The 21,921-nt window shown below is 42.4% G+C and overlaps 1 protein-coding gene across 20 annotated transcripts in view; it reads left to right on the top strand.

Annotated features, from left to right (window-relative positions):
• The window catches only part of ryr1b (ryanodine receptor 1b (skeletal)), a 69,146-nt gene that overhangs the window by 31,752 nt on the left and 15,473 nt on the right, over positions 1-21,921 (top strand). For 7 of the 20 annotated variants that reach the window (XR_015037481.1, XM_085795793.1, XM_085795794.1 and 4 more), the window contains 49 exons: positions 175-337; positions 449-535; positions 1,612-1,838; positions 1,963-2,407; positions 2,494-3,063; positions 3,172-3,372; positions 3,497-3,608; positions 3,718-3,861; positions 4,437-4,710; positions 4,928-5,045; positions 5,163-5,295; positions 5,778-5,872; positions 5,964-6,099; positions 6,203-6,386; positions 6,576-6,687; positions 6,811-6,931; positions 7,032-7,201; positions 7,319-7,539; positions 7,685-7,775; positions 7,974-8,114; positions 8,213-8,376; positions 8,797-8,875; positions 8,984-9,073; positions 9,219-9,371; positions 9,619-9,696; positions 9,785-9,860; positions 9,951-10,074; positions 10,382-10,497; positions 10,602-10,669; positions 10,947-11,068; positions 11,330-11,379; positions 12,264-12,324; positions 12,448-12,574; positions 12,671-12,779; positions 12,866-12,947; positions 13,226-13,356; positions 13,491-13,811; positions 14,523-14,763; positions 14,884-14,971; positions 15,081-15,173; positions 15,559-15,573; positions 17,196-17,366; positions 17,538-17,597; positions 18,047-18,181; positions 18,295-18,407; positions 18,494-18,590; positions 18,682-18,788; positions 18,884-18,935; positions 19,200-19,280. Coding sequence is in view for 19 of the 20 variants with exons in the window: in XM_085795793.1 (XP_085651919.1) it covers positions 175-337; positions 449-535; positions 1,612-1,838; positions 1,963-2,407; positions 2,494-3,063; positions 3,172-3,372; positions 3,497-3,608; positions 3,718-3,861; positions 4,437-4,710; positions 4,928-5,045; positions 5,163-5,295; positions 5,778-5,872; positions 5,964-6,099; positions 6,203-6,386; positions 6,576-6,687; positions 6,811-6,931; positions 7,032-7,201; positions 7,319-7,539; positions 7,685-7,775; positions 7,974-8,114; positions 8,213-8,376; positions 8,797-8,875; positions 8,984-9,073; positions 9,219-9,371; positions 9,619-9,696; positions 9,785-9,860; positions 9,951-10,074; positions 10,382-10,497; positions 10,602-10,669; positions 10,947-11,068; positions 11,330-11,379; positions 12,264-12,324; positions 12,448-12,574; positions 12,671-12,779; positions 12,866-12,947; positions 13,226-13,356; positions 13,491-13,811; positions 14,523-14,763; positions 14,884-14,971; positions 15,081-15,173; positions 15,559-15,573; positions 17,196-17,366; positions 17,538-17,597; positions 18,047-18,181; positions 18,295-18,407; positions 18,494-18,590; positions 18,682-18,788; positions 18,884-18,935; positions 19,200-19,280 (6,949 nt within the window). In the remaining variant the exon portion in view is untranslated. Of the gene's footprint in view, positions 1-174; positions 338-448; positions 536-1,611; positions 1,839-1,962; positions 2,408-2,493; positions 3,064-3,171; positions 3,373-3,496; positions 3,609-3,717; positions 3,862-4,436; positions 4,711-4,927; positions 5,046-5,162; positions 5,296-5,777; positions 5,873-5,963; positions 6,100-6,202; positions 6,387-6,575; positions 6,688-6,810; positions 6,932-7,031; positions 7,202-7,318; positions 7,540-7,684; positions 7,776-7,973; positions 8,115-8,212; positions 8,377-8,796; positions 8,876-8,983; positions 9,074-9,218; positions 9,372-9,618; positions 9,697-9,784; positions 9,861-9,950; positions 10,075-10,381; positions 10,498-10,601; positions 10,670-10,946; positions 11,069-11,329; positions 11,380-12,263; positions 12,325-12,447; positions 12,575-12,670; positions 12,780-12,865; positions 12,948-13,225; positions 13,357-13,490; positions 13,812-14,522; positions 14,764-14,883; positions 14,972-15,080; positions 15,196-15,558; positions 15,574-17,195; positions 17,367-17,537; positions 17,598-18,046; positions 18,182-18,294; positions 18,408-18,493; positions 18,591-18,681; positions 18,789-18,883; positions 18,936-19,199; positions 19,281-21,921 lie in introns of all 20 variants that reach the window. The other 13 variants (XM_085795809.1, XM_085795801.1, XM_085795806.1 and 10 more) reach the window with 4 other exon arrangements.

Raw genomic sequence — 21,921 nt, 5'->3', positions numbered from 1 at the left:
AATACTAAGTATGTATTTATTTTTCTCTTAGTTTAAAATGTAAGAAATGAGAAATACATTTTTTATTGTCTCTCTATGATGTAAATCAGTTTTGACCAGCAACATATTGCCGTGTTTAACCACTGTATTAAAAAAAATGATTTGATGAAAAGTGTGTTTGCTGTTTCTTTGCAGTATGAAGCACAGTAACTGTTACATGGTTTGGGGAGGGGATCTGGTCAGCAATCAGCAGACCCGCTTCAGCCAGGAGGACATGGTGGTTGGCTGCCTGGTTGACCTGGCAACGGGTCTCATGACCTTTACAGCCAATGGAAAAGAGATAAACACATTCTACCAGGTACATGTGGTCGCAAGAAAGGTTGTTTATAGGTTGTATGTGTGTTTTCAAGGCTGAATTTCAAATGACTTATGTTACTGTGGAGCAGTAAAGTCAAAGTGTTTATTTCAGGTGGAGCCCAACACCAAGCTGTTCCCTGCCGTCTTTATCCAGCCCTCCAATCAGAACATGGTGCAGCTGGAGCTGGGCAAACTCAAGGTCAGAAACTTCTTTGGCATCTTTTGCTCCCTGTTTCCTTCAGGCCATAATGTAGGTTGAAGTCATACTCTACTATTCATTCTGACTCAACTTACCTTTTCTAAGAAATGGGGCAGATGTTGCCCCACTGGATGGTAACTCAAAGACACACAGAGAGGAGGAGGAGGAGGTAAAGTCAGCACATGTCAGCAACCAAGACAAAATGTGGAGGGACTGAAATAGGCCAGGACAGAATCCATTAAACTTTTTTTTTTTTTTTTTTTTTTAAAGGTTTATTTGAAATGGGACCTCACATATTCATGAACATACAAGAAAACACAACATTTAATTGCAGTAAATATGTCGGATTTAGCTGGGAGCTAATTTCCATCCGTAGTCCTTAAGTTAAACTTGGGGCTGATTCAGTTAAAGGAGCAGATCCAGAAAATTTTTTGATCACTTTTCTTCGGATTCCACATTTTCATACCTTGTTGGGCCTTGCTGTGAAAATGTGATGCATTCAGTTACGATCTATGACTGATTGATCAATTTGGTGCAGATAATAATCTGATGATCTGATGTAAGAAAACCTATGGTGTGCTATATTGAATGCCAATTTTGGTTACTTGACGTTATGTTTAATCAATAAAGTGATAGAAATGAAGTGCTGACTAGAGTTAATTCAATCAATCAATCAATCAATCAATTTTGTTTATTTCGGGCATGTCAATTTAAATCATCATCATCACACTTCATCTTAGTTCAAATAATACAATACACATGGCCGAAAGGGAAAGCGGGAGAAGCAAAAGCTTATCTAGTCCCGCCCCCATTACCCACAGAATAAAAATCTTTTCATAATCAGATCTTATCATAATCTTTTTCTTTTGTTTTTTGCTTTTTTACATTTTGATATAACATTCTTTTACTTACGACATTTGACATAACAATTAACAGTAATTAACAGTGACATTGAATGATTGCATGCCTAATTGTCTTGTTTTCACTGCTAGCCACCATCTATTGCCTTCTCTTTCAAATCCAACTGTCAGCTTGATGTTTCTCTCCTCTTCTCTCTCCTCTCTCTCTCATATCAGAACATCATGCCCATATCAGCAGCCATGTTCCGCAGCGAGCGTAACAATCCAGTCCCCCAGTGCCCTCCGAGGCTGGATGTCCAGCTGTTGACCCCAGTCATCTGGAGTCGCATGCCCAATCACTTCCTCAACCCAGAGGTGGGCAGAGTGAGTGAGAGGTTGGGCTGGATGGTGGAGTGCATTGAACCTCTTATCATGATGGCCCTGCACATCCCAGAGGAGAACAGGTAGAGAATAGAGACGAAAGCCCCCAGCAGGCACTTCCCAGCATTCCCTGGAGTGCTTTACAAGTAATCTGTTTTGGTCAGATCTTTTTAAAAAGTGTATGAGACTGTGTTTTTTTCCCCTCAGGTGTATTGACATCCTGGAGCTGTCGGAGCGCCAGGATCTGATGAAGTTCCACTATCACACCCTCATGCTTTACTGTGCAGTGTGTGCTCTGGGTAACAACAGAGTAGCCCATGCCCTGTGCAGCCACGTGGATGAATCCCAGCTCTTCTACGCCATCGAGAACACCTACCTGCCTGGACCTCTCCGCAGCGGCTACTACGACCTGCTCATCAGCATCCACCTGGAGTCGGCTAAACGGGCACGCTTAGGAACAAACAGGGAGTTTATCGTCCCAATGACTGAACAGACTCTCAGCATCCATCTCTATCCTGATGCGAAGAAGGCCCACTCTCTCCCTGGTGTCGGCCTCACCACCTGCTTACGGCCCAAGCTGCATTTCTCACACATCAACTTTGTCGGCACTGACGCTGATCTGTATACCCTCAGTCCCATCTTCCCTCTACAAGTGAGAAAAAAGACCGACCGTGTTGGTGTGCAAATATGCCGTTACATTTCATTTCCCTTTTGCTCATTTTTGTCTTTCCTCCACAGGAGCTGAAGACCAAGGCGATTAGCATGCTAACTGAAGCCGTGCTGGATGGTAGCCAGGCCATGCGGGATCCAGTCGGAGGCAGTGTGGAGTTCCACTTTGTCCCAATCCTCAAACTCATCAGCACATTGCTTATTATGGGCATCTTCAATGATGAAGACACCAAGCACATCCTCAAGATGATCGACCCCAATGTTTTCAGTGGAAAGGAAGAGGAGGAGGAGGAGGAAGGAGAGAAAGCTGAGGAGGGTGCTGAAGGGAAAGGTGAGGATGCAAAGGAGGAGGAAGCAGATGAGGCATCCGAGACTGAGCTAGAGGACGAAGGGGTTGGTGACGAGGAGGAGGAGGAACTGAAAGCTGTGGTGAAAGCAGATGATGAGGAGGGAGAGGCTGAACCGAAGGAGGAAGAAGAGGGGGACAAGGAGGGAGAGGCCAAAGTAGAAAAAGTGGATGGAGAGAAGGCAGAGGAGGAGAAGGAGGCAGAGGCAGTGGAGGCAGAACTAAAAGAGGAGGAGGAGGGTCTGGAGGAAGGCTTACTCCAGATGAAGCTGCCAGAGTCCGTCAAACTGCAGGTCAGTCTGACGATGAAATGCTGATTTATGAAACTGATTTCGATATTTATTTAAAATTCTTATACATAAAATTTCTTTTTTTTTTGCAATGTTACCTCCCTCTCTCAGATGTGCACACTCCTGCAATACTTTTGCGACTGCGAGCTGCGGCACAGAGTGGAAGCCATCGTGGCCTATTCAGACCAGTTTGTCCACGATATTCAGGGCAACCAACGTATTCGTTACAACCTGTTGATGAGGGCCTTCACCATGTCGGCTGCAGAGACTGCACGCAGAACCCGCGAGTTCCGTTCCCCGCCACAAGACCAGGTACTAATTACTTCAACCAGGCACCATAGGAAACCTCAGGAAGTCAATGCAAATGGCTCATGTATAAAGACAAGGACAAGATAGACATATGCTTATAGTTTATGTGATTGTGCTCCTATTCAAGGTCCTGTTGCTGACCAATTTTAAGCATGGTCCAGAGGTTGAGGAGTGTCCTGTACCTGAGGACGTACGAGACACTCTGGGAGATTTCCACAATGACATCCTGCTTCACTGCGGTGAGAAGTTTTGTACCAATCATGTGTATTTTTTTGCGTGTTTATGTTTAAGTTTGTTTTGTTTTGTTTTTTACCTGGGTTTTTAATAGTATTTCTATTTTACACATAGGAATACATGTTGAGGAGGAAGCAGAAGAGGAGGAGGTGGACACCTCACTGAGGGGAAGACTCTTCAGTCTGGTGGACAAAGTCAAGAGCTTGCGCAAGAAGGAAGAGGAGGAGAAGCCAGAAGTTGAGGAGGAGCTCAAACCCAGTAAGATTAACAGCCAAAATAACTATGAAATATTTTATTTTACTTGACCGTAATTTTTCATAAATAACCTTTGTTCTTTAAAAGTTAACTTTCATTAATTTATATCAAGTCAAACTAAATAATGGCTTGGATTCATAAAGTGCTTTTCATGGCACCCAAAGTGCTTTACAGTGTGGTTGTGGTAAGCTAACCCTAACCCTGGGGCAGACTGACAGAAGCATGGCTGCCAATGTGCACTAAACAGCCCCTCCAACCAGCACCAAACAAACCAACCCGGTTATTGGACGACCACTGTACCTCAGCCACTGTCGCCCCCACTTAATGGCCTATGCTCACATTCTGTATCATAAAAACAATTTAATCACTGCAGCCTGTGCAGTGTAGTATTGGATGGTTTAGTCTTTTACACCCTAAAGTAATGAGACATTTTGTGTAATTTGGAAAATGTAAAGGGACAATAGATATCTCTTGACTGTGCAGAAGATAGACCACCAGTAACTTAACTCAAGAAAAGCATTTAAAAATTCATAACAGTTGATTATAAGTCAATAATACTCTTTGTCCACTTCAACAAGGCACCCTTCAGGAGCTTATCTCCCACACCATGATCCACTGGGCCCAGGAGTCGTTTATCCAGAACCCTGAGCTGGTGCGTCTGATGTTCAGCCTGCTCCACCGGATGTACGATGGCCTGGGAGAGCTGATCCGAGCGTTGCCCAAAGCCTACGCCATCAATGCCGTGTCTGTTCAGGACACGATGGACCTGCTGGAGTGTTTGGGGCAGATTCGCTCTCTGCTTATTGTCCAGATGGGTCCGGAGGAAGAGCGGCTCATGATCCAGAGCATCGGGTCAGTGTGTGGGTGGTGGGATATTGATATTTTGATGTACTATTTTTCTGTGAATAATACATTAGTCATTGGCCCTTTCAATTATTTTGTTAATGTGACTACAGTGCTGTAACTCTTCAGCTATGGAGATGTATTAAACCTTATTGCATCTATAACTGTTTTGTGTTCACGTATTATTCCAAGTAACCTGAGTAATCATGTGTTATTTCAAATTCAGGAACATCATGAACAACAAGGTGTTCTACCAACACCCCAATCTGATGAGAGCTCTGGGTATGCACGAGACTGTCATGGAGGTGATGGTCAATGTGCTGGGTGGAGGAGGAGACTCCAAGGTAACTGTGGGAATAGAGTTGTTACCGATCAGTCTATCTGAGGAGGTGTTAAAGAGTTGACTTCCACAGTGCATATCCCAGTAGACATCACTGTATCTTTTTACTTTTTCCCTACAGGAGATCCGGTTCCCTCAAATGGTGACCAACTGCTGTCGCTTCCTGTGTTACTTCTGTCGTATCAGCCGACAGAACCAGCGCTCCATGTTTGACCATTTGAGCTACCTGCTTCAGAACAGTGGCATCGGCTTGGGTCAGTGTTGGCCACCTGTGTACAGTTTTTTTTTTTTTTTTTTTAATATATATTTTTAGGGGCTTTTCCGCCTTTAATGCAGGACAGTTGAGAGAGACAGGAAATGGGAGGCATAGAGAGGGGGAATGACACGCAGGATAGGACCGCTCGGCGCGGGACTCGAACCGGGGTCGCCTGCAGAGGACTGTAGCCTCAACACATGGGGCGGGTGCTCTACCAACTGAGCTAAACTGTGTACAGTTTGATGTGGCAATCTTTCTTCAGGTTTTATTTTAAAACCTGGACATATGAGTATATAATTTGAATATTCTAATATCAAACAAAGTAAACTGAAGAGACATTTTTACCCTTACAGCATACGACAAAACAAATTTTGATGTACAAGACCTCAGAAAAATCCAAATAAGATCTAGAATGATGAAGCCTGTATATTAGGCAAAGAGCAAATAAACGTAGTTTGACTGTTAATTTTTCAATTTCAGGCATGCGTGGATCTACTCCTCTGGATGTGGCTGCTGCTTCCTGCATTGACAACAATGAGCTAGCCTTGGCTTTGCAGGAGCAGGACCTGGAAATGGTTTGAGAAAATAAAAAATGACAAGACAAGACAAAAACGCATGACATGGAACAGTGGATTTATTACCTTATAATGTGTCTCGGTGATATAGGTGGTGACGTACTTGGCGGGCTGCGGGCTGCAAATGTGCCCAATGCTTCTGTCTAAGGGCTACCCTGACATCAGCTGGAACCCCTGTGGAGGAGAGCGATACCTGGATTTCCTTCGCTTTGCTGTCTTTGTTAATGGTAAATTCCACCCCTCCCCCCCATGTGATGATGACATTTATAGTCCTGGGTTGTGTTGAGTTGTGGTAACTTCCACTAACATTTGTACATCCGCCCTTCACAGGAGAAAGCGTGGAGGAGAACGCCAATGTTGTGGTCCGTCTGCTCATCCGTCGACCCGAGTGCTTTGGCCCTGCACTGAGAGGAGAGGGTGGGAATGGTCTGCTGGCTGCCATGGAGGAGGCCATCAAGATCTCTGAAGATCCAGCAAGAGATGGACCCACTGTCAAAAAAGACAGACGCTTCATGTAAGTGATGGCACAGTACTGTAGGTATGATGGATATATCTGTATACTAATTTGATCAAGCTGCACTATTTGACTCAATAAATAACAACTGAACTGAATAATCAGCCAAGTCAAGTATTGTATTGCTTTATAACATGATCACATTGAGGCACAAACAATCATAGATGAACATGTTTTCTTAATTGGCAGGTTTGGTGGAGAGGAACAGCAGGAGGAGAACCGTGTGCATCTGGGAAATGCCATCATGTCTTTCTACTCAGCCCTTATCGATCTGCTGGGTCGCTGTGCCCCTGAGATGCATGTGAGTCAAACGGCTTTTCACAACACTTCATTTCTCTTAAGCCTGCTGGAGCAGTGGTCGAGTAAGTGGTTAAGGATCAGGGGTTAGTTTCATACCGTACGTCTTAAATGTTTATATCCACAGCTGATTCAAGCAGGCAAGGGTGAAGCTCTAAGAATCAGGGCCATCCTGAGATCTCTGGTGCCTATCGAGGACCTGGTGGGAGTCATCAGCTTGCCTCTGCACATCCCAGCCCACGGCAAAGGTTAGATACAATGTTGGGGCAGTGTATTAAAAAAAACACAGTTTTCATAAAATGCTGTGGCATCTTCCTACATCTGTGATTTAATTTGTCCAAACCCCAGATGGTCAGATTGTTGAGCCCAAGATGTCAGCCAGTTTTGTGCCAGACCACAAGGCCTCCATGGTGCTGTTCCTTGACAGAGTCTATGGTATTGATAACCAGGACTTCCTGCTTCATGTGCTGGAGGTCGGCTTCCTGCCTGACATGAGAGCTTCAGCCTCCCTGGACACGGTGAGCAGGGAACGACACAAGACAGCCTTAAAACAGTCAAATCTAGATGTCACCATTATGTGGCTGTATAAGAGTTGCACTCATAAATCCCTTTTTTGTCTTCCTATTTGACTACAGGTGGCTTTCAGTACGACTGAAATGGCCTTGGCACTAAACCGCTACCTCTGTTCGGCTGTTCTGCCTCTGCTTACCAAGTGTGCCCCCCTGTTTGCTGGGACAGACCACAGGGCCATCATGATCGACTCCATGCTCCACACCATCTACCGTCTGTCCCGTGGCCGAGCCCTTACCAAGGCTCAGAGGGATGTCATTGAGGAGTGCCTCATGTCGCTCTGCAAGTCAGTACTCAAACTAAACTGTCTCTTAGATGCATGATGTCTTTCATTTGACCAAAACAGTAAACTTGACAGCACACACATTGACATTGAAAAAAGACCCACAGTAGGGAAAAAAGCAGTGTCATTCCTTGTGATTCATTCACAGGTACCTTCGACCCTCCATGCTGCAGCATCTGCTTAGACGGCTTGTATTTGATGTGCCCATCCTCAATGAATATGCAAAGATGCCTCTGAAGGTTTGTCTGCTTTTTAATTATATCTGTTTAGTTGCATTTTTATTTTATCTTATAAAATAAAGGAAAACATACTGTACATACACAAGAGTAACTGGGTAAATTATGGGCAGTAAATTATCTTGATTGTTAATTTATTTTGATTGCAAATATTATTATTATTTTTTGCAAATGTTTACCTCTGCAATTTGAATATTTCAGCTGTTGACCAACCATTATGAGCGCTGCTGGAAGTATTACTGCTTGCCTAACGGATGGGCTAACTTTGGGGTGACTTCAGAGGAAGAGCTGCATCTTTCCCGTAAACTCTTCTGGGGAATCTTTGAATCTTTAGCGCACAAGGTGAGCAATGAATCTCTTGGTTTCCTCATACAGTGTTACAGGAGATAAAAACTCAAGCCATTATTAATTTGACTTTTCTTGCGATATCTACACTGTAGAAATTTGACGCAGAGCTCTTCAAGATCGCCATGCCCTGCCTCTGTGCCATAGCAGGAGCCATCCCTCCTGACTACGTGGATGCCACTTATTCCTCTCACACTGAGAAAAAGGCCTCTGTTGATGCTGAAGGCAACTTTGATCCCAAGCCAGTGGAGACCACCAAGTGAGCGCATAGTGGAACATTTAGGTCCATTATAAAAATAGTTCACAGTGACCTACAAAACAAAACAAAACTGTATATATGATTTTAAATTCACAAAAACAGACAACAGCAAAAAAAAAAAGAAACAATACTTCAACATCATTTGACATTATGTTAGAATTACAGTTTTCAAGATTTAAGATCAGAGTTATCTTAAGCTTCTTGATTCTAATTCTAAAGTTATTTTGTCTTTTTTTAATTAGAAAATAAACAATAACTCTAAACTAACTGTGAAGACGTTTTTTTTAATAGATATTCACTATTACCTACCAAACCAATTTCTATTCAAACAGCTACTCAAAACTAATAACGGCATTCAAAAGCAATAAGCCAAGTGAAAGTAAGGTGGAATTTGTTAAATATGAGTTTATTTATTGACAGCACCATCATCCCAGAGAGGCTGGACGTTTTCATCAACAAGTACGCAGAGCACACTCACGACAAATGGGCCTTTGAAAAGGTCAGTTATGAAACCTGCACCTCATCAGATATAAATCAAGGCTCTGTTTTGAGTTTTAAAGTGTCACTGCATGGTAATGATTGTCTCAATGGTTAAATCAATTTACAGATTCAGAACAACTGGACCTATGGGGAGGTGTTAGATGAGAATGCCAAGACTCATCCAATGCTCCGACCGTACAAAACGTTCTCTGAAAAGGTAATTATTTGTCACCTTCAGACTGGTCTGAAACCTGAAAGCTCACATGCAAACTCTAAACTGTAACAAAGCTTTCTATCTGAGGAGGCCAGCACTGCCGAACAAGCAATCCCTAAAGCATGAACTTCTCATCTCTGTTTTTCAGGACAAGGAGATCTATCGTTGGCCCATCAAAGAATCCATCAAAGCCATGCTGGCCTGGGAGTGGACTTTGGAGAAAGCCAGGGATGGGGAGGGAGAGGTTGAAAAGAAAGCTGCTGCCACCACCACCACTCGCAAAATCTCCCAAACTGCTCAGGTACAAGAGAAAGGAGTGAAAAAACAGTCAGTATTGTGCAAAAAGTTGGATGCCATTTTGTCTGTTTGTGCAAAGTGCTACCAGAAGCTGAGATGGGTCTCTTACTAATCTAGAGTGACACAATATTCGATTGATTTGTCGTTCTTAAATGGATGAAACTACATGAAAATAAAAGCTGTCCACTGTCTTTGAGAACCCCCTGGGATCCTTTAAAGGAGTCATTGTTCTACTGTTTTTCAATTTTCAGGCGACCTATGATCCCAGTCATGGCTACAGCCCTCAGCCAATAGACATCACAGCGATGGCTCTGTCCAGAGAGTTGCAGGTATGTGTCTTTCTCTCACCTACCAGTGCTCTGTCACAGCACTGATAGATCTCATATTTTGGTTAATAGATTGATTTTGGTTTTGCAGTCTATGGCTGAACAGCTTGCAGAAAACTACCATAACACCTGGGGCAGGAAGAAGAAGTTAGAGCTGCAGGCCAAAGGTACGAGGGGTTTCTCTCACACAACTTTGCATTTCTGTTTCGAGTCTGCAGTTTTTTTGATTGTCAAAAATTGATTTGTGCTCCCGTCAGGCGGTGGCACCCATCCGCTGCTCGTTCCTTATGACACCCTGACGGCTAAGGAGAAGGCCAGGGACAGGGAGAAAGCTCAGGACCTTCTCAAGTTCCTCCAGCTCAATGGATACGCAGTGACAAGGTAGGCAGGGTATTATACCATTTCTTTGTAAGGTTCAGGATTCAGGTGGTTTTATACACAGACAGCGTCAAAGACCCCTTCCCCCACATCTTAATATCAGCTCAGAGGAGTCTCTGTCCAACTTTCTATAAACGTTTCATGTGTACAGTATGAATGTCGCACCATAAATGTCTACCTGGAGAGATTGTCTGAAAAAGGTGCAGACCCCCAGACTTGCTTTCTCAAGCATATGTCTGAGAGACCATAAGCCAACCCCGCCTACTCATTTCTCTCTTTCATTTTTACTCCCTCTTGTCCCCATCCTCAGGGGTCTGAAGGACATGGAGCAGGACATTTCCTCTATTGAGAAGCGTTTTGCCTATGGCTTCCTCCAGAAGCTTCTTAAATGGATGGACATTGCCCAGGAGTTCATTGCTCATCTTGGTACTGTAGTATCAATATTCCAGTAGTAATTCACAACGCAGCTATATACTGTATAATTTGACTTGGGCCAGACTAATTCTTTCCTTTTTCTATTTTTTTAACAGAGGCTGTGGTTAGCAGTGGAAGAGTGGAGAAGTCACCACATGAACAAGAGATCAAATTCTTTGCCAAGGTCAGCTACTTGGGTTTTTTTCTTGCTTGTTTTCAACATGGTGGTAATGGACTGTAACAGAACTTCACCTCAGAGTTGGTGGGGAACATATTACATTTCAGCGCTGGGAATTGAAACCAAAAATTGGTTTGTGGATTCATCAGTCATCATTTCTTCATACCTCTGCTGCTGTTTATGAGCTCACTTGGAGGAGGCTGGTTGTTGGCAAGGTGGTGTGTTTATTAGAAAAGTCATTATTTTGTGTAATGAATAATTAATGTTGATTTTTTTTTTTCAGATTCTCTTGCCGCTGATAAATCAGTACTTCAAGAACCACTGCCTGTACTTCCTCTCCACTCCTGCAAAGGTCTTGGGTAGTGGAGGCCATTCCTCCAATAAGGAGAAGGAGATGATTGCAAGGTGTGCAAGTAAAAGCTTATTCAAACAACTGGATTCTTCTCTTACCTTACCATGTACCTTTCCTTATACAGTATTTTCATGTGATAGTGTCTGTCCTCTCCTTCTCCATGTCTCTTCATCTCTCTCCTACTGTGTAATATCCTTTATTCCCGTGACTTCCCTTTTGCTTTCTGTGTCACTTCAAACACCTTTCCTTCCCTGTTTTCCCTGACCGTACTCCCTCCCTCTCCTGCCCTTTCTTCTTTTCTCCTCCTACCTCAGTATCTTCTGTAAGTTGGCTGCTTTGGTGAGGCACAGAGTATCTCTTTTTGGTAAGGAATCTGCATGGTGGCATTATGCCCAGTCACCATCTCTGTTCCTCTGTATCTGTTTTCCTGTCTAATTCCTTTTTATTTGTCCAGATCTTATTTGCTTCCTCTTCCTTCCTCCCTTGTCATTTAAATACTAATCAGAGTTGTATCACACATTGCGTCTATCCTCCCACGCTCTTACTCTCTCTGCCCTCCTCACTGGGTCTCCTCGTCTAACGCTTCTCTCTTCTAAGATCAGCTTCTGCTTGGCTTTGATGTTTTCTTATTCTTCTGGTGTTTTAAAAGTTGCCTTAGTTGCATTTAAGGCCTAGACTCGGATTTGTACTACAAGCAGAGAGGTGTTTGAGCATGAATGTCTGTACTGGTGTCAGGTATCCACAGGTGGCGTTGTATTGCAGCTCTGTGATGTGTTCTCACAGCCTGGCTTTTATACGAGGCACTGTGCGCTTTATCGCCATTCTCCTCTCCTTCCACCACCACATGTCTTTAATAGTCACTCACTCTTGTTTATCCAGTGGTCACTGGACACTGACAAGCTCTACACACTGAGTCTGTGCCCTTCAGCTTGGCTCAGTAGTGCACCACTGTAACTGAGCTTAGCTTGAAAGGCTCCTATGTCAAACTGCAAAATGTTGGTATCAGCACAATGTCCACCTGAACCATAACAACACGTTTAAGTCTCAGTTATTAAACAGTATGAGTTATTAGTTTACATGTTTCAGTATGAATGATTTCTAACACACTATAACTGTATGCTCTGTTTTCTGTTTTTTAAAATGGATCTTGCAATAGGTATTCCTCTTAAAATAAATCTGACCTTTACAGTAGATTGAATTTTTGGAAGTGGATGTGTACAGAAACTGACAACACATCTTTCTTTTCAGGAACGGATGCCGGTGCAGTGGTAAACTGTCTGCACATTCTCTCACGATCACTGGACGCCAGGTAACTCACGATCTATTCATATCACAGCACCAACACCTCCCTGAGCAGAGAAAAATAGAAACAAACCATCTGACATTATGTTTTTGTTTTTTTGGGCCATTCTTTTGTGTTCACCTTTTCAAGGACTGTTATGAAATCAGGCCCTGAGATTGTGAAGGCTGTTCTGCGTCAGTTCTTTGAGAGTGCTGCTGATGACATTGAGAAGATGGTTGAGAATCTAAAACTGGGCAAAGTGTCCAGTAGAAATCAGGTCAGTGACTGCAACACGTGCTTTTATTTTCACACTGGTGTTCATTCATCCTGCGAGCTGATATCTTTATTTGTGTATATGTGAATGTTTCTGTAGGTGAAGGGTGTGTCCCAGAACATTAACTACACCACCACTGCTCTGCTGCCAGTCCTCACTTCACTGTTTGACCATATTGCCCAGCACCAGTTCGGAGATGATGTGATCCGTGAGTGAAGTGCTTCTCTCCACTCAGTTACTTGTTCAACATTTCCCTTCAAAGAACTGACTCAAAGCTCTTCTCTACATTCTCAGTGGACGACTTGCAAATATCCTGCTATCGCTTAATGTGCAGTATCTACTCTTTGGGCACTGTGAAGACACCACATGTTGAGAAGTGAGTCAAGACCCTTCTGGATCTATGAGAGTTGATATTTGTGACAGAGTTACATTCATCCATTTTTATGTGACTTAAAGTGAAATAAGTTTCTACAGTGCAGAATCAGAAGTTTCTACATTGACACCCTCTATCCTTAGACCTTTGGTTCAGGTGAAAAACTACATTAAATAAAACCTATGCTGTCAAAGATTGGTTGTGAGTTGATTTTGACTTGGCTGTACTGTATGTACTGTAGGGGTTTTATAAAGATTGCGTGGTGTTTTTCTCCTGTGCAGACAGCGACCAGCTCTCGGCGAGTGTTTGGCCCACTTAGCAGCTGCAATGCCGGTAGCCTTCCTTGAGCCAGTGCTGAATGAGTTCAACACATTCTCTGTTTACACCACCAAGACTCCCAGAGAGAGATCCAGTAGGTTTTTAGCTTTTTATCACCTTGTTCTCCTTAGCAATTTCTATTAAATTTTCATTTTACATGTGTTGAATTATTAGGAAAGTCTTATTATTAGAGTATTAAATGAATTGTCTCATCACCTCTGTCCTCAGTATTGGGTCTGCCTAACCAAGTGGAGGAACTGTGCCCTGACATCCCAGAGCTGGAGATACTGATGAAGGATATTCATGATCTGGCTGAATCTGGGGCTCGCTACACAGAAATGCCGCATGTGATTGAGATCACACTGCCCATGTTGTGTAACTATCTCCCACGATGGTGGGAGAGGGGCCCAGAGAATTTCCCCGAGCAGGAGGGCCAGATCTGCACGGATGTCACCTCCGAGCAGCTCAACCATCTGCTGGGTAGCATCATGAAAATTGTAGTTAATAACCTGGGTATAGATGAGGCCTCCTGGATGAAGAGATTGGCAGGTGAGTGAGCAGAAGTTGTAGTACTGTATAGTAGTCCTGAGTGAGAACTCAATGAATGGCTCATTTCACATTTTCACATGTTATTAATGTAATATTTTTTTTTGATCAAGGTCTTTTTTATTTTTCAAATATAACAAATACAAGAAATACAATTCACTCATGGAACAAACAAGATTAGTTCCTGTCCAAACAAACAAACTTCCCGTGCCACCCACCCACTTGTACTGGAACCCAAGAAAATTTCAATACATCCAGATTGACACATACACAGACTAGGTGAATAAAAAAGAAGACTATAACGAAGTGAAAATGAAGAAGAAAAAAAAACAACAAAAAAAAACATACATTTGGGTTACATAGATATGTTAATAGCTGCCGTGCCTTCCACAAAGGAGATAAATGGCTGCCATATGACATAGAATTTTCTAGTGGTCCCTCTTACAGTATATCTAATTTTTTCTAAATTAACATAACTCATAACTTCCCTTATCCATTGGCCATACGTATGGCGGGGGAAGCATCTTTCCATTTAAACAGGATAAGTCTCCTGGCCAACAAAGAGCAGAAGGCCATCATACTTAGGTGGTTCCCAGAAAAAGCAGCACCCACCGGAGCCACACCAAATAGTGAAATTATTAATGTAATATTTGGAGAAAACTATGTTCACTGTTAGTACGACTGACTATTGCTTCCTCTGTACCCCTTCTCCAGTGTTCGCCCAGCCAATTGTGAGCAGGGCTAAACCAGAGATGCTCAAATCTCACTTCATCCCCACCATGGAGAAGCTGAAGAAGCGCTCAGGAAAAGTAGTGGCTGAGGAGGATCACCTGCGCATGGAGGGCAAGATGGAGGTGGACAGTGAAAACGGGACCATCCGAGATGAGTTTGCTGTGCTTTGTCGGGACCTGTATGCTCTGTACCCTCTGCTGATTCGCTACGTGGACAATAACAGGTAACCTTTTGGTATAAGAGATGTGTCAGTGATAAAGTACATGTATATTGCAGTGAAGCTTGTGATGCTTTTTTGGTATCAGACTTAATCTATTTCTGTCACTGCTCTTTCTGTCTGTAGGGCGAGGTGGCTGACCTGCCCAGATCCAGATGCGGAGGAACTGTTCAGGATGGTGGGAGAGGTTTTCATTTTCTGGTCCAAATCCCACGTGAGTTTCCCAGTTTCTGTGTTTTTTTGTTGTTATTGTTGTTGTTTTTTTTGTTGCTGTTCTGTGATTCCTGTCTCTTTTTTGCCACGTAACATTGTTGTCATTGCAGAACTTTAAACGAGAGGAGCAGAACTTTGTGGTCATGAATGAGATCAACAACATGTCGTTCCTGACCGCTGACAGTAAGAGCAAGATGAGCAAGGTGAGAGGGGACAAACACACAAGTGGCCAAGTTAAACATAGCCTGCTATTTGATAAGATGTTTTAATCATTTGCTATATACTGTATCTTGAGCTGTAACTCATTAAGAAACTAAACTCTAATAATTAATATGTCACTAACACCACCCTATTCTCAGCGACATTTTCCTTTCTTTTCCTGAAGTTGCTATGGATAAGAATGACTTTCCTGTCAATAATAAGATTTTCTTTTTAGATAAATGTTATTGTAAAAGGCTATTGCATAACTAATAACATCCTTTTCCAGGACAATACAGGCAGTACATTGCATTAAGGTAGTAGTAGGAGTGTCCCTAACTGTGTTTTCTCCTTATATCCTGTGTCGGGTGTTGGACGCTGGGCCACTAGGCCGGAGATGGAGAGGTTAGACTGTGTTTGTGCACGAGCGCTGTGCTGATCGCATGGCACCCTGAGTTTGGGGAGGCATTTCATCAAGCTCAACTGCGGACTACCACACTTCTTACACACAGACCCCGACATCCATACACATACAGTGCAGACAAAGACACACTCAGAGGGTTGTATCACTGTTACAGTATAATAATGCATATCTATAGGTGAAATGTATATGATTTAGATTAAATGTTAAGAATATTTTCTGTGAATGGGAGATTTGCAATTATAGTAGTGATGTTGAATGTGTGTGTGTGTGTGTGTGTGTGTGTGTGTGTGTGTGTTCGTGACATCCTTCAGTGTTTCTGTGTTTGTTTTCATATGTGTGAGTAGGGGTCTGGAGCGGCTTGATGAAAGGTCTTTGCAGTAGATCGTAGCAGCCTGAGAGGTTTCATGGCGCTCGGTTGAACAGTTGTGCATCTTATTTGTGGTGTGCACTCCTGCAGCCGAGCGCCATCACTCTGTTTTTGTTTGATTAATAAACAGTTTGTTTTCAAATCGTCCCTGTGGGTTACGGTTGTGGAGCCCGTGCCATCTGTGATGTTGAAATGTTATTGACGCTTGGATTTCTTTCAGCTTTTATGGTAAAGATTCCTGTGCCGGGGGACTCTTCTCTTTTTCAATATTAACATTGGCTCAGTGTTCACTACCTGTTTACATCAAAAAGCCACACTATCTCTTGCTGTTACCATTACATTTGCTTTGTCCATCTGTAGCATACGCAGCTACCTGGGACTGTCGGGGAAACTACTGTAAAGCTAGCTCGACATCACCAGATGGCTGACATCATATTTACTAACTGGACTCGCCACTCCATGTCTAATTTATTGACGCCATATAATTGTTAAATCATTATGTAATCACTGTTTGATTGCTGTTTTACATGGTTGCTCTAAGATAAATTAGAAAACCTCCTCTCCTTGGCTATCAGATGGGCATCACTGAAGAGAGCCTCTGTTATCTGATCATCACAACATCTCTCCCTGCCCAAATTATTTACTCACATGCTCAGACAGCATGCAGACTGAGGGGCAGAGAGGCTGCTGTGAGGCCAGACAACAGTCAGTCATGAGCATTGGCAGCTCCAGGACAGGAGTGTGTGAGAAGAGCTCCAGGGCGATGGAGCTGGTCCCATATAGACTTGTGCTGCTCTATGTGCTCTCCAGTAGACAGGATGTGCCCTGTCTGGCCACTGCACTACTAACAGTGAGACTGCATTGTGCGTAACAACCGTAGCTGATGCAGCAGTGACGCCCCCTGAAACCTCAACAAAGGTTGATGTTCACAACATTGTTGGTTTGTCTTCAGCTGAGGTATAATTGATTTCACTCGGTTGTCAATTCACTGTATCGGCCTATCAGCATGTCATTTTGTAAAATGTAACTGGCAGCTGGTTCCTGCTATCTCATTGAAACATTGAATCACTTTTTATTCTTGGTTAGAACTAGTTCCTATTAGTGACTTTTATGTTAAATCTTCTCAAAAACCTCTGATGTCAGAATATTGTCTGAGCAGGAGACGTTGGTGTGTGAAGTGTAGGGGCTGGATACAGACAGTGTTGAATTGGTCTGAACTTTTCTTTCTCTCTTTAGTCTGGAGGCTCAGAGCAGGAGCGCACCAAGAAGAAGCGTCGGGGGGATCGCTATTCTGTGCAGACCTCCCTTATCGTAGCTGCATTAAAGAAGATGCTTCCCATCGGCCTCAATATGTGCTCTCCTGCAGACCAGGAGCTCATCAATCTTGCCAAAATCAGATACTCACTGGTACTTTGATGTGTTTGAAACCAACTCACTATCAAGAAATCTATCAAGAAATTTGTCGTTTACATCTAAGTTCACTGCTAAATATATTTTTAAGATATTTTGATTGTCTTGAATGAATTAAAAAAAAAAAAAAGAATTATGAATGTCCTGCATTGTTGTTTTCTGTTGTAGAAAGACACAGATGAAGAAGTGAGGGAGTTCTTGACCAACAATCTGCACCTTCAAGGCAAGGCAAGTCAACTTTTTAATTGTTTTACGAAATAAGAATGAATGTACATTTTATCTCGAAAATGGGTAACACTTTATTTTAAGGGGTCCTTGTTCCTGTGTATCTACCTAATTAATTACAGTGTAATTACCTATGTAACCGTATGTAATAACATGTACTTACATTGTAAATACATAGTGTATTTTGGTGTACTTACAGCTCCTTGTTACACTTGTAATAAGAAATGCTTGTTGTCCTCTCTCTTTGCACAAGCATTTCTTATTACAAGTGTAACAAGGACCTGTAAGTACACGAAAATACACTATGTATTTACAATGTAAGTACATGTTATTACATACGGTTACATAGGTAATTACACTGTAATTAATTAGGTAGATACACAGGAACAAGGACCCCTTAAAATAAAGTGTTACCCGAAAATGTCTTCAATGGACTTTACATGTTTTTCAAGGTGGAGGACCCAGCTATGCGCTGGCAGATGTCTCTTTATAAGGAGATGTCTGGAAAGGCTGAAGATGCTGAGGACCCTGAGAAGGTGGTTAAGAGGGTACAAGAAGTGTCTGCTGTCCTTTACCACATTGAAGTGGTGAGTATAGACACAAGCTCAAGTCCTTCGTAGCAGACACAGATGACTTGCACATAAAAGATTAAGCCATTGTTAGAGACAACCTAGTTATTTACATGTTTTCCTTGCTTCAGACTGAGCATCCCTTCAAGTCAAAGAAAATGGTGTGGCACAAGCTGCTGTCCAAGCAGCGTCGCAGGGCAGTGGTGGCCTGCTTCAGGATGACGCCTCTCTACAACATCCCCACGTAATAAGATGTGTCATACTCAAAAATAATATAGAAGGTTTTACATCGCAACACTTACTAACACTCACTGATCACTTGTCTCACAGGCACAGGGCAACCAACATGTTCTTGGATGCATACAAGCGAAACTGGTTAGAGACCGAGGGTTACTCATTTGAGGACAAGATGATTGATGACTTGTCTGTAAGTCATCCTCTCCTTATTTATAAGAATACCAATAGAAACGTGTTGTCTGTAGTGTACTGTATACTAAGGCTTTTGTCACACTAATTAGAAAGCCATGGAGGAAGAAGAGGAAGAGGAGGAAGAGACCGAGACGAAGCCTGACCCCCTTCATCAGCTGATTCTTCATTTCAGCCGGACAGCTCTTACAGAAAAGACGTAAGAGCCTTCAGCTCCTTGTGCAAATCAACTTTGTGACAGCTTTTTCACTGTAACAGTGTGGTTGATCCCTGTCGTACATTCTCTCGTTACAGTAAGCTTGACGTTGACCACCTTTATATGTCATACGCTGATATTATGGCAAAGGTAAGACGTACGGATGGTCGTTGACCAGAATCATCAAGTTTCTCATATCTAACCTTTGTGCACAAGAGATCTATAAAATGGAAATTACAGCTCAGTCTGTTTTTAGACCATTTTTTAGAAGAAACCTGTGAATCTTATGTACAATATAAATTCATATTTCTGACTTCTCAGTTATTCAACAAACTCTCATGAAGCTGTTGCATGGAGTGAGGTTTCTAAATCTAATCCACGCGTTGTCGCTGACTTGCTGTGTTCTCCCTCCAGAGCTGCCACATGGGTGAGGAGGACGAAGGGGGAGAACAGGAGGGGGATGAGTCTTCCTTTGAGGTGCGACAGACAGAGATGGTATGGGGGGACCAGGGGGAGGGAGACAGGGGAGTCAGCGGAGAAGCAACTCCCCATGCACTGAGTGACCACACCACGTCATCACACTCGGCACACCCCCCCCCAAGCCACCTATGTTACAACATTTCTCATTTTTCCTCTTCCTGGCGTTTCTCTCATTCACTCACACCACTTGTGTATTTCCTGCTATGGTGGACTGACCTGTGCATGCCTTTGCTGGATTCGGACCACCAGTCGTCCTGATGTTGCAGACTCAATTTGTTTTATGTCCTAAATTGCATGACTGGAGTGCAGAGAGATGGTGCAGCTAAAGACAACAAAATGAAACTAGGGTCAAAAAAGTTTTTGCCAGCTGTTTTTTTTTTTTTTTTTTCTCAGAATCACAATTTCCAAACCCAATGTGCTTCTGAATTTTTGAAAGGGGTTGATTGACTTGGTCAAATGACCAGCATGGTTTAACATAACTACTAAGGACTTACAGTGGCACTATAATAAATGTGTACTGTACATTTCTTAAGTTTGCAAAAATGAAATATACTGTACACTTGCGTCACTTCAAAATGCTGCTGTAAACATGTTCTATAATGTTCAATGCACAAACAAGCAATTGTGAGTGCTGATTAGCTATCACTGCCAGCCAGGTGCCTCCTAAGAATATAAACGCAACAGTGAATCAGCACCTAAAAATAGTAAGTATAATTAGTAAATCAGCAGTGGTAGTTTGGATTAATCTCCCAATATTTATTTTTGTCTCAGTTTTGGTCCTGTGGTCTTTGCTATTACATTACTTACAGCTGTGAAAGAAGCCTGTCAAAATGTAATTAATGTGTTTTAATATCATTACTCATCCTTTTAGAGAAGGTATGTGATATTTGCACAGCAATGTGATGCTGCCATTCAAGATTGAATTGAGCAGCTGTTCCTGTAAACTTTGATAACAGTTATGAAGCCAAACCTCGCAGCAGGTTTCCACAGAGTAGATCCAGCTCTCTTGTGCTGATCTTTTGTGTCTGTGGTCATTCTCTCCCGGACTTGCACCACCTTTTCCTCACTTACACTCCTAATACTCACCTGCTAATTGGGATGTGTTCACCCACAAGGACTCACCTGATAACTCTCGTTCAAAATCTAACAACTGACAAGTAACTGATTTTGTTTGTCTTTACTTTGAATTGGACAATGTAAACAAGTCTCCCTCTCTGTGCTCACCAAGGACTGCAGTAAAAGCCTGCACAGTCAGCCGTGCATACACACTGTCCCAAACACACACTCATGCAAACATTAACTCACAGATACACATCCCACACGCTCAATTTCATAATCAAACACGGCCTTTTTTACACACAAAATATGCACACAGTTTTCTGAAAAGATAACCAGAGCCTCTGTAATCAGAGGAAAATTGCTCCATAACAGTCAGGCTTACGAGGGAGGGGGGGCGGAGGGAAGGGTAGATTCAGTTTGGGTGGGGCTTTATGCATGGTGTGCAGTGGGAGGGTCAAATCTAATCTCTTTTGTCAACAGGATGCTTGTTCATAGCAGCTATACTGTGTCATTGTAACAAAGGCAAATCATGTATTGTAATACAATTATTACTCACGACTGTGCAGCAAAATTGCATAACAGTGAATTAGAGCATTGCATTATGAAGCAGCTATTAAGTATTACACTATACTGAAGGTCTCTAAATGTGTTTGTTGTTACATGAGTAAACAATATCAAACACTTTGAAACACATTAAATAATATGATATTATTTAAGTAGTTGAAACAGATTTTTCTTTTTTCAGGAAATTGATTTTTTTTCTTGCAACTGAATAATTCATAGTCATTTTAATTAAATTACCTTACAGTTGCACTGGACTTCCCAAAGGTCCAGTGCTTAAATACAAAGGAATACTTCCAGTCAACTCAAGTAAATGTCTTCCAAAGCAGACAGGGAACACATGATACTGCTGCTGCAGGCCATGAGATACAGTAGAGCAACATGAAGTTGCACTTAGAAGTAGGAGTTGCATGCTGTAAGTGTTACTCAGACAACTACTGTTGCTTCCTCAGAAGAGCGTGTGAAGTGTGTGTTATGCTCTGGGAAGAAATGTTTGCCGCCATCGAATGTTTGCTGTCTGTGGAAGATCAACAGCTGGAATAATTACCATCACTAATATACACTGTGTTCCCATGTGAGAGTGTGTGGGCCTGTGTCTGAGACATGAATGTATTTTTAAACATCAGATTAATTGAAAGTTGATATTGAACGGTAAAGCTTAACATTTGGCCAAGTACAGTGGTGTGTCATCTTGGCCATTGTCTGAGAATTGGACTGAGAATCTGATTTTGCTTAGCATTATTAGCATAATGTCAGATGCAGTAATGCAGAAACCCTAAGTCTGTTTGAAGTGGAAAAAATGCACTGGAAAGAGCTATTACAACTTATTTTCTCGATTCTGGGCTGAAGATATACACTAGTTTGTTTCTAGTCTGTGCCAAGCTAAGCTAACACATAACAGAAATGTGACTGTGATAAAACATCACATTTATAATGCTGTAAACATGCAACATGAGTAAAATGAGAGGTTTATGAGTTATTTTATGTCATCTTACTTAGCTGATTGTGCGACTGTGTGTGTCTGTCTGAGTGAGTG

This window comes from Trachurus japonicus, chromosome 13 (assembly GCF_045865225.1).
Source record: "Trachurus japonicus isolate A0001 chromosome 13, Traja_1.0".
Lineage (NCBI taxonomy): Eukaryota > Metazoa > Chordata > Actinopteri > Carangiformes > Carangidae > Trachurus > Trachurus japonicus.
Note: the sequence above shows the minus strand (reverse complement) of the source record. Positions and strands in the feature narration are given on the sequence as shown.